The following is a 15,615-nucleotide window of genomic DNA, read 5'->3' as shown; positions in this document are numbered from 1 at the left end:
TGACATCAGTTGAAAAATTAAAGTAGTTTATGAAAAATATCAAAAATGGTCAAGAAAAACATTTAGTATTTGAAAAAAACATGCACTGAGGAATAGTTATATTGATTTAAAGTCGCCCTGTAGTCAAAAAATTGTATCCCTTAAAACTCATCTTTTTCCTTTTCTTTTCATCTAGCATCTGTATAATGCATTATGAAGTGTAGCGCATCTTTGTGTACAGCAGTAACCAAGGAAACACTATCGCCGCTTTGCGTTGAGCCCTGCATTAACTTAAGTTTGTCAAAATAAAACAACCTTTCCTGCTTATTAAGTCCTTCTCTATATGATTTGACAGCTCCCACACAGTTTCCGTGGTTTAGATAGCATAAATTAGTAGAGCAACGTCTTCAGTGGTGCACTAAACCGTGCAATCAATGCTTCCGTTTACATATGAGTATCGCCGCAATGGCCGCGCATCCGGGTAACTGACCAGAATGTGACGTCGGTGCAAAACCTCTGTTGGTATATTTTGCATGCTAATAATAGGAATCTATCCATTAACGTGATTAGTCAGTGAAGTTTGCAACGTAGCCAAAAAAGGCGTTTTCAAACCGCATTTATGGGACAGCCTTTGGGAAAGTACAGTTTTAAGAAGAAAATTTACTCAGCGATGGTGTTGATTAATGGATTGGCACATCTTGGTTTGTTTGAAAGCATATTAAAAACACCACATAGACAAATAAACAACATATAAAACTTAATTTTCACTACATGGGAACTGTAAGGTAGATGGGGTTCATTCTTGACCATTTTTGACCAATTAAAAGCAGTTCAATTCAAGTTCATAAACATTTCCTGATAATTTACTCTTCGTCATGTCATCCAAGATGTTTATGTCTTTCGAACGTGCAAATGCCAAATGCCCTTTACAAAAAAGGTAAAACAACGACGTCAGGCGATTTTGAAGTTGGAGGAGAAAACCTGATACCTTTTTGAATGAAAGTACACAGATGAAAAACTAACTAAACTTGACCTTTCCATTGTGATTAGGCAATATGTCAAGTTGCGTATCGCAGAGTTAGTGCAAGATGAGTATTCGTGGTTAATGTAGTATATACATTTTTTATTACGCTTTTTTTTGTTATTTGTTTTTTTAAGAAAATCACTGATTGTTTCACTAGATAAAACCTTTATTCCTCGGCTTGGATCGCGTAGAGCCCTTTATCGTTGGGAACCATTGAAGTCCACTATATGGAGAAAAATCCTGGAATGTTTTCCTGAACAAACTTCATTTCTTTGCAACTGAAGAACGAAAGACATGAACATGTTGGATGACATGGGGTTGAATAAATGATATTCTGGAAGCCAACTAATCCTTTCACTTAAAAAAACAAGACTAATAGTGATAAAATGCAAAGCGGTTTATACGGCATGTTATTTTGTAACATCTGACTTAGTTTGGTGAATGTAGCTGATTGTCCTTGTCCCGTGCTTCCATCCATGTTCTACAGGAGAGAAAGAGAAGGACAGAAAAAGGGAGGAGATGGAGCAAGAGGGGAGGGAAATGTCCTTGTGCAATTATCCTGATTTTTTAGAAAAACCCACACAGTCAGAAGCTTCCATTAGCCTTTCAGGAGAAAACACAGGCAGCTTTTTTTCTTTCACAACTGTTTCTGTCTTCGTTTAATTTGCCTACCTGTAGCTTGAAGTTTTGGTGTCAAAGTGCGTCAGAGAAAGGAAGTAACACCAGAAGTGAGTATTTTTATATTTCCTTCACTGAGAGACTATATTTGATGTTTGGCTTTTGCATTTTATAAACAATTTGTTAGCACACTATGCACAGAATAGTCAGTTCTGCTTTCAAATGAATTTTTGCTCAAAAATGCTTGTTAAAATTATGATCAGTTTAATGTTTTCCTGATATAAGTATTTAGGAATGCGCAAATGTCATAAATACAAAACATGAAATAGCAGTATCTGTAAATAAATGTTGCCAGATCTTTTATTTATGTGCCATTTTGCTATATATATTTGAAGTGGGTCAAGTGGTTTTTTTTTTTTTTTAGCTGTAGGACAACTTTGATGAAAGGTTTTGGTCTACTTAAAATGTTGACTACTATATATATATATATATATATATAAACTTGGGTCTATGTTGATATTTTGTAATATGCAATATATTTTAAATGTAAAGCTGAGTGGTCACTTTTTCCATTGTCCTTTGTTTACCCTTTACATTAGGTGTCTTATGTAAAGGATAAATTTGCAGCCAAACTAAATTTATATATTTTTTTGTTATTTTATTTTGATAAATAGGATACATATTTTTGCATTTTTTATTTTATTGTAAAAATTATAGTGTTTTATTTTATTTTATTATATTTGCTAAGTAACATTCCTGCAACACATTGCTGAAATTACCTCATCTTGTAGTTTAGTAATACAAAACTGTACATGTGGGATTGTGATTAGCAGAACAGAGAATGTGGTCAGAGCTGAGGGTTAGTCAGTGTGGTTGGCACTTAGGGGGAATATTTTTTATAAAAATTAGTTTTAAAGAAGTAAAGGCATTTGTAGAGATGATTCTATTGGACAGTACTCAATATGTGGTTTACACTGCCAATTCCGATGGTGTTCGTTGGGAATTTCCCTTTCCCCCTCCAAACCTGGCCTGCAGCTAAGAGCCATCTTACAGTCTAATGGTTAAGGTAGTTTATCCATCCTATACTTTTTAATTAACCACCCCTGGTTATCATTATAAAACTGGTTTATGTATAGCATGAAAGATTTACAGAATAGTCTACCCATAACAGAGTCTTGCTGATGTATATGAATATGCTGTGTGTGTTCTTGAGCAGTGCAGAAATAGTCTTACTGGTCTGTGGCCTGTGTCATTGCAGCTGGGCTGTAAATACAGGCCTGAGAGCTGCGGCTCTCCCACGCCTTGCTGCACCCTCACAAATATATATCTGGCCTTGCTTTTGCTTTTCTGTGGTGAGCGGGTGGCATCAGCCAGGCAGGGAAATTACAAGCCAGGCCTGGACTCCCTCTGCCTCCACCCCAAATAAGTAATGACTGGAGGTAACAGGAATAGCTCCTCTCCTGCAAAGAAACAGAAACATATATGCTCTATGTAGAGAGTCTGTAGTGATGTGTGTGTGATGCTAGCAGCTTCCTTCCTGTGATTCAAAGAAAACCAAATGTATGATAATACAGATAGTAGTTGTGTGTGGGTAGGTAGAAAGCTGACCATCTAAATGACTATTTACTATAACTGAAAAAGGTTTAGTATGTTGCAGGCTATATAAAATAGTACAAACACTTCTCTCTGACCTATGCAACACAATAGAAATTCATTAATTACCAAATAAACTAAAAAAAAAAAAAAAAGGCACTGTGGTATACATAAATAATAATACCATGGTATGTTAGTATTAGTAACTTCAAGGTACTTAAAAAATATCCAAAATGTACTATGGCATTTTTTGTTTATTAATTTTTTATATGTGCCATGATTTTTTTTTTTGAAGTACGTACACCACAGTGTCATGATGGCTTTTTTTTTTTTTTTTTTGACCTTATTTGGTAAGTACTTCTTGGATACCTATTTTTATTTTATTTTGGTGACATTCTGTTTGTGACATATTTATTTATTTATGAGCTAAAAGTGGCACTGTGGTGTAAATAAATAATAATACCATCGTATGTTAATATTAGTACTCCAAGGTACTTGAAAAAAATACCATGGTACATATAAATGGTACATATTTTATTTACTTTTATTTATTTTATTTTATACATATAAAAAAATTAATGAGCACAAAAATGCCATAGTACTATTTTATTTTATTTTATTTTATTTTATTTTATTTTATTTTATTTTATTTTATATTATTTTATTTTATTTATCACCAAATGAGCCTAAAAAGCCACTATGGCACTGTGGTGTAAATGAATAATAATACCATGGTATATTAATATTAGTACTCCAAGGTAATTCAAGTGACACCATGGTACATATAAAATGTCATAGTACTTTTGGGGTATTTTATTTTATGTTGGTGACATTCTGTGTGTGACAAATTTGTATTTATTTATTTATTTACCAATAGAGCTAAAAAAAAAAAAAAAAAAAAAGAAAAGGCACCATGGCACTGTGGTGAAAATAAATACTAAGTACTTCAAATAACACCATGGTACATGTTTAAAAAAATGCCATAGTACCTTTTGGATACCTATTTTATTTTATTTTATTTTTTATTTTATTTTATTTTATTTTATTTTCGTGACATTCTGTTTGTGACAACGTTTGATCTTGTTTATTTATTATTAGTAGTAGTAAGCTAAAAATATATATAATATATAAATATAATTCTTTTCAGGGATTTTTTTTTTAATGTCTTCACAGTAAGGTTCCATTTGTTAACAATAGTTAACTACATTAGTTAACATTAAGTAACATTAAGTAATGCTTCCAAAGCATTTAGTAATCTTAGTTCATGTTAATTTCAGCATTTAGTTATACATTATTAAAATCAAAAGTTGTATCTCTTAATATTATTTAATGGACCTGAGCTAAGATGAACTAACTATGAACAGTTGTTCATCTGTTGTATTGTAAGTTGAGGCATTAACTAAAATTAAGTAATGGGACTTTGTTGTAATGTTTTACAAACTTGCAAAACTTGCAAAAAAAAAAAAAAAAAAAAAAAAAACTTCATGAAACATATTCCACTTCCTGTTTCTGTTGGTAATGACTAGTAATGGCCACACCTCTGTCTATTTTCTTACAGGTTTTTAAAAGAAGTATGTCACTCTCTCTGCACTTTGTTTGCCTGCTCCTGACTGCTCTTTGGGGCAGCAGTTGTTTCGCTAAGCCCGCCCCATTCAACGTGACCTTGGAGGGCAGTGGAGATGAACCCGAACTCATCTTTCCCATCGCTCGCACCACCCATGTTCCTCCATCCCCCTCGCCACCTCCCAACATAACCGCCACTTTCATCCGCATCAAAGACTTCCTTTTCAACCAGGTGGTGGACTTCCTGAAGGAGAACTTGCTTCTCATCATTGTGGTGACCTCTCTGTTGGTCGTCATCATCTTCATCGTCTGCTGCGCTTCAGCGATGAGCCACAAACGCAAACTTGAGGCCTACTATCCTCCAAAGAACTACGCACCCAGGAAATACATGAGCCAACCTAGTAAAGCTATGGAGAAACCACATAACCAGATTCAGGATGGCAAGACGACATCTGCAAAGACCCTCCGAGAACCCACTAAAGCATTGGTGGGTGAGAAGGAAGGAAAAGATCCCCGGCCCAAGCCAAAAGAGGTCCAAATAGTGGAGGATGTTGAAGTGGTGGAGATGCAGAAAGATGAGCCCAAGAAGAAAGAGGAACCTCAGCCTACCACCTCAAATGCCGCCTCCAGTCAGCCGCTGGTCTGTACGTGCCACCTCAGAAAGGCCCATCACACCACAGCGTGAGAGCTTTTTCTGTAACGGGCAGGAGTGACCTTGATTCCAAACTTTTTCTGCTGTTAAATATAATCTTTTGGTAGATATGATGCCCACACTCTCTTTCTTTGTGCTCTTGTTGCTCTGCAACCTGTGTATGTTCCACCTGTATGTACCATCAGAGGGAATGTGTGTTCAACTCATTTTCTGTTTCTTAAAAAATTAATTAGCTAAATAAGACCAAAAAAAGAACAGGAAGTTGACAGTTTAATTATTCATATGGAAAATAAACAACACTTGAAATTATTTTGTGAATCACTTTCTTCTTGAGAAAATGTCTCTTGAAGCTTCTCTGACCACTTTCCTTTATTATATTTTACAAATGAAATGTCTATGTGCATGGTAACCCATAATTTATGCTGTATTTTCCTGAAGCTGTTATCAGGTGTTGCCTGATGGTTGTTATTTTATCTAAACTTCATGACTTTCCTCAGTATTGGATTTAATTAGCTAATATTTTGTCAGGTATGTTTAATTAATTTTGTCATAAAGAAAAATAAACTCTCCAAAATGAACTTTTCTGCTTTGTTCCAAATAAATAAATTGTTTTTATAGATATAGATACACTACTATTCAAACATTTTGGGTCTGTATTCAAAAATGTTTTTGAAAGAAATGCCAAGTTCTGTCATGCAATTCTAGATGGCACAGGCTGATGGGTCCTTAACATAAACTGATGATATTCACAGCGTTTAACAACTTGACAAGTTGATTGGTTCGTGTTGCAGCCAATGAGCTTACTGCTTTACATTTAAATGACTGGTTAGCATTCACTTGAGCATTTTGCAGCACATTCTGAAACCCTACTCCTTCCCCAGCTCCACCTATATTTGTTTTTTTTTATACACTCTTAAAAATAAAGGTGCTTTAAAAGGTTCTTCACAGCGATGCCATAGAAGAACCATTTTTGGTTCCACAAAGAACCACTCAGTCAAAGCTTCTTTAAAGAACAATCTCTTTCTGACCTGTTCATAATCTGAAGAAACTTCTTTTGCCACAAAGAACCTTTTGTAAAACAGAAAGGTTCTTTAGACGTTAAAGCTTCTTTATGGAACCATTTAGACAAAAAAGGTTCTTCTATGGCAAAGTGAAGCACCTTTATTTTTAAGAGCGTAGGCCTAATTAAACATGAAGAGTTCTATAGACTTTTCTATAGACTTCTATAGACTTTTTTTAATTCTAGCACTTGCACACTGCAGGTACGAACTGAATATATAATATTATAAGACTAAGGTTTTTAATATAAAAACTAATATAGAAATCTCAAATGATAGGAAAAAAATAGAATGATACTTTTAAATATGAAACTAAAATTAGGCCTAAAAGTAGATGGCGGCAAGCCACTGTCTTAATAAGTGAGTCGCTGAGTCATTTATTCAGCTGATTCTTTCAAAACTTGTGATTCATTCAGGAACAAAGTAAAAGGGGGCGATTTTCGGATACAGCTTTTTAAACTGTTTTTATGAATGGATCAGGGAATCACTGACTCCCCGGATTTGTTCAAAACACGCTTCACGTGGCAAGGAAACACCGCTGTGTGTTGCTGCGGAGACGTAACATACAGCATGGCTTTGTTCACAAATGGCAAGATCGGTATTATAGCGATCAGTTATAGCAAGTTACAAACGGTTACAGATAGGAAAGTTGAAGCAAAGTTGAAGCTCCTGCAACACTTTAGCGATATCTGGACAGTTCTTGTCAGGATTGAATGACAACAGAGGTAGACACTGTTTGATGTGCAGAGAGCAAATCCACCATTCTAGAAACTATTTTAAAGGGTTACTCCACCCCAAAATGAAAATTTTGTCATTAATCACTTACTCTATGTCGTTCCAAACCCGTAAAAGCTTTGTTCATCTTCGGAACACAAAGAAATTTTGGATGAAAACCAGGAGGCTTGTTACTGTCCCACTGACTGCCAAGTAAATAACACTGTCAAGGCCCAGAAAAATATGAAAGACATTGTCAAAATAGTCCATCTGCCATCAGTGGTTCAATCAGAATTTTTGAAGGGACAAGAATACTTTCTGTACGCAAAGAAAAAAAAATAACGATTTTATACAACAATTTGTCTCCTCCGCATCAGCGTAGCGCCATTTTGGACAACATCCACTGGGCGCAAACTGCGTATTCCGTTCTGTTTCAGCTGCACCACATGAATGCGCTGTTTTCATTCAAATCAAAGCATAAATATACGTAGAAAACGTATCCGTATGGTGCGGCACAGAACAGCTGTTATCTGTTGTATAGTGAAAATTTCACGAGTATCATAGCTATTGCTATATTTTGTGCTAATTGTAAATCCGTATTTAACCTCAGAATGATCACAAAGTAAAAACGGGTGCTAAAGTATGATTTTGTTGTGGTTGTGCTTTAAAATTACATTTTTATAATCTTAATTCAAGTGATGAAGGATTTTGAAAGTCTGGCAGTAATCAGTGTTGAGTACTACTGTAAGGTTAACCCTGCTTGGTTTGAATGTTTCAAAGTAGTAATCAAAAAGTAATCAAATGTAATCAGTTACATTACTTTGATAAAGTAATTGTAATAGTTACACTACTTATTACATTTTAAATAGGGTAACTTGTAATCTGTAACCTATTACATTTCCAAAGTAACCTTCTTAACACTGTTTGTAACATTACAAATGTTACCGCTTTCTTGTGTTCTCTCTGTTAGTCTTGAATGGTGTGTTTTTATCAAAAGAATCATGTTGGCTTGGCTGAAGCATAAGAAACTCAAGAACCCCAGCAATAGAGCCCAGCAGAGCATAACGGCGGCAGCTACAGAGCTTTTGTCACATCCATACAATGTCCAATCAATATTTCAGAAGCTCATTTCAAGAGATCTGGAAATATCTGGCCTTAATGGAAATATACTGGTTGCGAAAGAACCAGACAATCGTTTTACATCATTCCAGTATTACACCTTTTGTGGACAACTTCATAATTCCCAAGATTTGGATTATCCAACTTCATTCATATGTTAAATCATGGATGAATTCCTCCACGCAAGTTATTTTTCCATAAAAACAATCCTCACACCTCTTTAAATACATGCGTCTTTTGTTACAAGCGATGTTATCAGCCTATCATTGATTAATAGCCAGCTGAATGCAAATTAGCCTTATAACTGAAATTAAAACCCCACTGCCATGGCTCAAAGCGTGTAGCGTGTAGTCACCAAAGAGTAGACATCAAAGATATGCAGTGAAGCCTTAATGAGCCAGAAACTTGAGCTCCGAAAAAGAACCGTAGCTCAAGGTCAAATTCTCCCCTCTTTTGTCCATGAGGTGCTAAATAATTCTGGAAATACACACTACTTTCACTTGTTTGGGTGAGACTGGCATGAGCTCATCACTCCTGAACATTTAAATATGGACTTGAACATGATTTTGGGTATGGTTAACTTACCTCTATAACTTCACCTAGTTTTGTTCTTCAGATGCCCAAATAGCATATTCCTTGCACAGAATGATTATTAAACATGCTGACTATTAGAAACCTACTCTACTAACCCAGTGCAGCTGTGTCATGAAAAAAGCAACTGGAGTGCCCAATTAATTTGCATTGCGGAGAAGATACAAAACAGGTAACTCAAAACCTTAAGGGTGCCATTAAACTTTGATGGGCCGCTACCCAGAATTTTCAGGGTGAGCACGGACCATTCTCTGGAAGGGACGTGAGGGAAGAGCGAAAAGGTTAAGGATGTGAAGCAGATAATGTGAAAGCGAGGGGGTTAAGCTGAGACAGGGCAAGAATGGTGAGTACCACATCCCTATGCTTCAGTAAGACGTTTGATAACGCATTAGGAGTCAAGCTCAAGACGCACAAGAAAGGAAATACATCCTGGAGGAGCTGCAGAGTCCATCATGGTAATTAATTTTGTTTAGCTGATTCATTTGTGTTAAAAGAAAAGCAGTTATTAACTTCCTTCTTCCTCTGTTCCTCTCAATGTTTTTTCCTTAAGTGAGCCATGCATCCTAGTCTTCTCTGCTGTCTCTTGTTGTATCTCTGTTCGTCTCTTCTTGCTGGCCCGGTTGTGTCCTCCTGTCCCAAAGGCTGCTGCTGTCCCCATCCTGGTGCTCTGGTTCTGTGCGAGTCTCTTGGCCTACATACCCTGCCTCGCTCCGTCCCCCTAAGCACAGCCTTCCTCTCCGTAGCCCGGAATCGTCTCTGCAATGTGGATAATGTGTTCCAGCCGTATTCAGGCCTACAGGAGCTGAGCCTCAGCCACAACCAACTGGTCCGTTTCCCTCGAGGGCTTCCGTCAAGTCTGGAGACCCTTCAGCTTCAAGAGAACCAGATCACCTACATCACCGCTGGGTCTCTGAGGCAGCTTGGGAACCTCACACGATTGGATCTGGAGGATAACCGGATACGAGCAATTCAGCCGGGGGCACTGCAAGGTCTGACCAGATTGAGGATGTTGACTCTGAAGGGCAACAGATTGTCTCGTCTGCCAGCAAACTTACCTTCTTCCTTAATACACCTCGACGTGTCTGCGAACTGCATATCTACCATAGATTTGTTCTCGCTGGGTGCACTGGTGAACCTACAAGTGTTAAAGATTAATAGTAACTGTTTACGCTTTATCCCCGAGCGTGCTTTTGATGGATTGTCCCATCTCCGATCAGTGGAGCTAGCTAATAACCTGTGGGTTTGTGAGTGTGACATCTTGTATCTTTATAGGTGGCTTCTGATGGACAGATTACGCATGGCAACGGATCTAGTATGTACAGCTCCTTTGCACCTTGCACAGAAGTTGCTATTAACTCTATCAGTCATGGCCATCTGCCCGAAACTTTTTAAGCCTGTTGAGAGAATGTCATCAGAAAATGCTATCGCAGAATCTAGAACAAATATAGAACAGCCTACAAGTGCATCTATATTGGATAGATCTGACTCTGCTTGCAACACAAGTTCATTCCGATGTCAAGAATCTTCAAAACTACCTGAGAGAACAATATCAAGGTCCTTCTTTGGGTCAGACCAACCCACTTTAGAAAGACTGAGCTATGAAGACTGTCTCTCTTTAAATTTTACATCTTTTACACTCTATTCCACCCAAGTACCCTACAGTCCAGCCACAGATGAGGAAACTGGTTGTATAGAGAATTCGACAGGTAAGCCAGTGGCATCAGCCACTGTGACATCTACTGGTTTAGTGACCCCAACTAGAGACGTCGAACTCACTCCTCGGATGATACTACAGTCCAGTGACCCGGCGCTCATTGGGATCCTGGCTGTTCTTTGTGTGCTTACAGGACTGCTGATGCTTACAGTGCTTTTGGTACTGAAAAACATCCTACTACGAAACTTGAGGGTTGCACCACTTCCGCAGGTTCAAGGAGACATTATCACACAATCATGAACTGTATTTGAGCAAATGTTTTGCACAGAAAATATGTCATTTGTACATATTTTCATATTTTACATATTTTATACCATTTATATAATTTGTAAGCTGAATAAATAAGCTTTCCATTGATGTATGGTTTGTTAAGATTGGACAATATTTGATCAAAATACAACTATTTGAAAATCTGGAATCTGAGGGTGCAGAAAAAATTATAAATAATATATAATAAATACTGGGAAAATCGTCTTTAAAGTTGTCCAAATGAAGTTCTTAGCAATGCATTCTTGGCTATTGCTACAAATATACCCGTGCTACTTACGACTGCTCTTGTGGTCCAGGGTCACATATGTAGAGAATAATACAAAACAATGGACAATGCAATATGAATATTTACAGCTTTATTATTTTTTTGCAACAAATAATACATCACCAAAGTCAAATTTGCTTTTTTTTTTTTTTTGCGTACAAATCACTGCCAAAACTATAATGATCTCTCTGAAAATCTAAACAAGTAGACATTTTTCAAATCCCATATTTTCCTTCTTATAAACTGTCGTAGAGTACATTTGCAAACATTGCAGTAGTATGCATTTAATATAGAGGACATAAGAGATCTTTAGGAAGTAAAGAGGTTATTTTAACTCTTTGTGCGTGATTCGTGCGAGAAAACTTAAATCCAAAAGATCCTCACAGTCGGTCGATGCAAGCCACTTCAAACCAGCAACGCAAAGGCAGTGCAAATAGAGTAGTAATGATAGACGCTGGCTACTGTGTTTATTATATCCTCAGAAAGCACATAAACTACACAATTTTTCTATGAGTCACAACGAGAGTGGGTAACAGTGACTTGTCTGTGAATGAGGACATTAATTTCGAGCTTCTGCCAATGTTTCCTTGTCGTCCTTCTGTTTGAGTCTGTAGTCTGCTAACGCAGCCTTGATGGCATCCTCTGCAAGCACTGCCAGAAAAAAAAAACACACACATAAGATTATGAAATCAGAGCATTTTTTTTGATGCAATCAGTGTGTTTGCAATCTCAAACAGCCGTTTTGACACTTACTAGAACAATGAAGTTTGACTGGTGGTAGACAAAGCTCTTTGGCAATCTCAGTGTTTTTGATTTTCAGGGCTTCGTCAATCTGTACATGGAAAAGAGATCATTGAAATGTTGGTAGGAACGCTTCAGAGAACAAATATGTAGCACAATGAGACCACACTGTGAATTCATGCAGTCACAATGACTCACCGATTTTCCCTTCACCCACTCAGTGGCCAGTGAGCTGGAAGCAATAGCTGAGCCACAGCCAAATGTTTTGAATCTGGCATCTACTATCTTGCCATTCTCATCCACCTGAATCTGTCAGACAGGATGACAACAAAACAAAGACACTGATATAAACAGAGTTGTATATAGGATATATATATATATAGGAATTTAAAAGCAAAAATGTCTTACCTGTAGTTTCATAACATCCCCACATGCAGGTGCGCCTACCAAACCAGTGCCTACGTTCTTGGCATTCTTGTCCAGGGAACCAACATTTCTGGGGTTTTCATAGTGGTCCACCACCTTCAGATAAAACGTATGACATGTAAGACATGTAAAAGACATCAGAAATAACCACTTCAAGATCATATTTAACAATAAAAGACATTTATCAAGGGTCTTGTGGTAACAGTTTACGCCAAAAGGAAATGTGCACTTAATGGTGCACAGATAATGACAGTGACCTTCATAACATTAGAGATCATTAATCTTTATTAGTAAGTCACTTATTTACGTTTTTATGTGTTCTTGCAATGTTCTCAGTATTAAAAAATATATAGGTTTATTCGCCTGTGGCACAGTTAAGATACTGAAAGACATCACGGATGATTTTGTAGGACAGTTACACAAGTGGATTATGAAACTAACTGTAAATAAACGCGGAATATGGTTGAATGACATTTTAACTCAGTCAACAATACGTACGGAAGCTGATGACATGTTTTATACTCAAACTGCGGAACATACTGCAGAACAACGTACAATGTTCTGGTAGTTTGTTTACATGCGCAGTTATCTAATGTTAGCTTAGCTAGCAACCACGCTGAAAGTTGTTCTCTTCAAACATCAGGAACTAACGTTACAGCTTTATCAATTATAGATCAATACTCCTGTCATGGTCGGCAGTAGGACAAAAAAGTGCCACATACCTTTTTGTGATAACAGCATGCTATTCTGAGCTCTGGTAATGACAATGATCTACTGAAAAGTGCAAAGGATGCACAACTCTTAGCTGCCGCTGCTAACGCCATGATGACTGACTACTACTGTATAAACACTGGGTCAACCGGCAGAGGGAGCGCTTTCACCGGATTATACAAATGTAATGTTACATCAGTTTTTTTTTTTTTTTTAAGTATAAATATTTCACATTTAACACTAAGATTATATTGTATAATGTCTGCCTTATAATTATTATCATTGCTGTTAGTAAAAGCGAGTTCACTCGACCACCAGAGGAGCACAGCTCACAATTTAGTCATCATTTATTATAAATAATATACTTTTCATCTTTGCATTGTATATCTACCTGGGAGCCAGGAATATATTTTTTTCCTCTGTACGTAGTGGACATTATATATGACCATGGACCATAAAACCAGTCAATAAGTAGCACAGGTACATTTGTATCAATAGCCAAAAACATATTGTATGGGTCAAAATGATCAATTTTTCTTTTATGCCAAAAATCATTAGAATATTAAATAAAGATCATGTTCCCCCTGGTGAAAAAAACAGCATATGCTGGTTAGGTAGGTTTTGATGCTGGTTTAAGCTGGTCCTTTGCTGGTTTATGCTGGTCCTTGACCAGCAACATGACCAGCAAAAACCAGCAAAGGACCAGCATAAACCAGCTAAGGACCAGCATAAACCAGCATCAAAACCTACCTAACCAGCATTCCAGCATCAAAACATACCTACCAGCATATTCTGTTTTTTTTCACCAGGGCCATGAAGATATTTTGTAAATTTCCTACCGTAAATATATAAAAAATTAGTTTTTGATTAGTAATATGCATTGCTAAGAACTTCATTTGGACAACTTTAAAGGTGATTATCTCAGTATTTTGATTTTTTTCTCAGATTCCAGATTTTCATATAGCTGTATCTCGGCCAAATATTGTCCTATCCCAACAAACCATACATCAATGGAAAGCTAATTTATATAGCTTTTAGATCATGTATAAATAACAACATTTTAAATATGGACCCTTATGACTGGTTTTGTGGTCCAGAGTCACATATTTTAGTGAATTTCTCTGAAACCTTTAAAGAGCACATTCAGGGCTTTTCAGAAATACCGAATGTATGGAGGTTTGACTATGACCTCTCTCTAGTCTTAAATCTTTAATGTCTGAGATTAATTTAGTGATCATATTTAACACTCTTATGAAAATATAATATTTTGTAGTTATCATTTAAATCCAACTATTTTTTAAAATTAATTTTCATAAATCAACATCTCAGGAAAATGTAATGAGGTTTCAAATCAAAATATGACTTTCTGTTATGAAACAGGATATTAGTTTCATACATGTCCACTGTAGAGTACACCAGGACTTAACACATTTTTGGACTCAACAAATGAATATGGAAAAATTAATTTTCAATATTCCTATGAAATATTAGATATTATTATGAAAATCTTGCCAATTATTACTCCCATTATTACAACATTACATGTTGTCCCAAGAACACATTAATATGAAAATTAGATAGTGTGTATAAATACATTTCATATAATGGAAAAAAAAATCTTTATGGCCATTTTACATGAAGCAAAATGGTATATCAAATCATTCACTCTAAAAAATGCTGGGTTAAACCCAGCATTGGGTGAAATATGGACAAACCCAGCGATTGGGTTGTTTTGACGAAGCAGTTGGGTTAAATGTTTAACCCAACCTTATGAGTTGTTTTATTTAACTCAACTATTGTTTACAAATTAATACAAATATTTGGCTGGTTTAAAATGAACCCAACATAGGTAGTAAATTAAAAATCAGACAAAACAAGCCAGTTGCTGGGTTTGTCTATATTACACCCATCGCTGGGTTGTTTTTAACCCAGTTTTTTTTTTTTTTTTAATCGTGTTCTGTTATATGCTATCTTTCATAACATAGATGAGACTCATCTTTATACAATGTTTGCTATATATAAAAAAAATCCTGAAACAAAATGTATTGGTGATTTAAAGAAAAATCCATTGTTTTTGCCTGTTCATGTCTATTCATGTCATTTTATTTATTTATTTATTTTTATTTTTTTTACCAAAAAAAGGACATAGCATAACATATGAATAAAATATTATAAATTATAAATATTATAAAAAAAATGTTTTTTTTTTTTTTCTGGGTCCCAGGGGATTATCCACCTTTTTCTTCAACATGCAATTAAGACTATGTGTGCGGCTTCCAGTTCATTAGCCGCATAACAACGTGCAGCAAACGGTAAACCTGTTTGCACTACAAGTGTTCATAATTAAGATAATACATTAAAATAATATGATAAGACACACTAATGTGCAATATCAAGCAGCAAAACGAGCTGTTTTGTACAGCTAAAAATAGCTGGACCTGGATGAGACCAGAAGCCGAAACCAAAATTTACAAATGGCCACGCCCACTCTTACATGAAGAAAAAGGTGTTTCTTTTTTTTTTTTTTTTTTGCTTTAAGAGAACATACAAGTACCAAGTAAACAATAATAAGAAAAA

At 36.0% G+C, this 15,615-nt stretch overlaps 2 protein-coding genes across 2 annotated transcripts; one reads left to right on the top strand and one right to left on the bottom strand.

Moving 5' to 3' along the window:
• Positions 1–1,533: 1,533 nt before the first annotated feature.
• tmem119a (transmembrane protein 119a) lies at positions 1,534–5,988 on the top strand. The gene is made up of 2 exons (XM_051110629.1): positions 1,534–1,731; positions 4,773–5,988. Exon 2 carries the CDS (start codon positions 4,788–4,790, stop codon positions 5,460–5,462), a length of 675 nt encoding a protein of 224 aa, XP_050966586.1. The 5' UTR covers positions 1,534–1,731; positions 4,773–4,787; the 3' UTR covers positions 5,463–5,988.
• Positions 5,989–11,236: 5,248 nt separating this feature from the next.
• iscu (iron-sulfur cluster assembly enzyme) lies at positions 11,237–13,201 on the bottom strand. Its single transcript, XM_051108769.1, has 5 exons — positions 13,050–13,201; positions 12,310–12,423; positions 12,100–12,210; positions 11,914–11,992; positions 11,237–11,811 (listed from the first exon to the last, which is right to left on the bottom strand). Exons 1-5 carry the CDS (start codon positions 13,149–13,151, stop codon positions 11,720–11,722), a joined length of 498 nt encoding a protein of 165 aa, XP_050964726.1. The 5' UTR covers positions 13,152–13,201; the 3' UTR covers positions 11,237–11,719.
• Positions 13,202–15,615: the final 2,414 nt, after the last annotated feature.

The sequence above is a fragment of the Labeo rohita genome, chromosome 5 (genome assembly GCF_022985175.1).
Source record: "Labeo rohita strain BAU-BD-2019 chromosome 5, IGBB_LRoh.1.0, whole genome shotgun sequence".
Taxonomy (NCBI): Eukaryota; Metazoa; Chordata; class Actinopteri; order Cypriniformes; family Cyprinidae; genus Labeo; species Labeo rohita.
This window is presented reverse-complemented; position numbering and strand designations above follow the sequence as displayed.

Coding starts and splice junctions, on each gene's coding strand:
- tmem119a (XM_051110629.1), top strand. CDS start 4,788: ATGTCACTCTCTCTGCACTTTGTTTGCCTGCTCCTGACTGCTCTTTGG.
- iscu (XM_051108769.1), bottom strand. CDS start 13,151: ATGGCGTTAGCAGCGGCAGCTAAGAGTTGTGCATCCTTTGCACTTTTC. Junction 12,424..13,049: donor CATGCTGTTATCACAAAAAG/GTATGTGGCACT, acceptor TTTTATCTGAAG/GTGGTGGACCACTATGAAAA. Junction 11,812..11,913: donor AGTCAAACTTCATTGTTCTA/GTAAGTGTCAAA, acceptor TTTTTCTGGCAG/TGCTTGCAGAGGATGCCATC.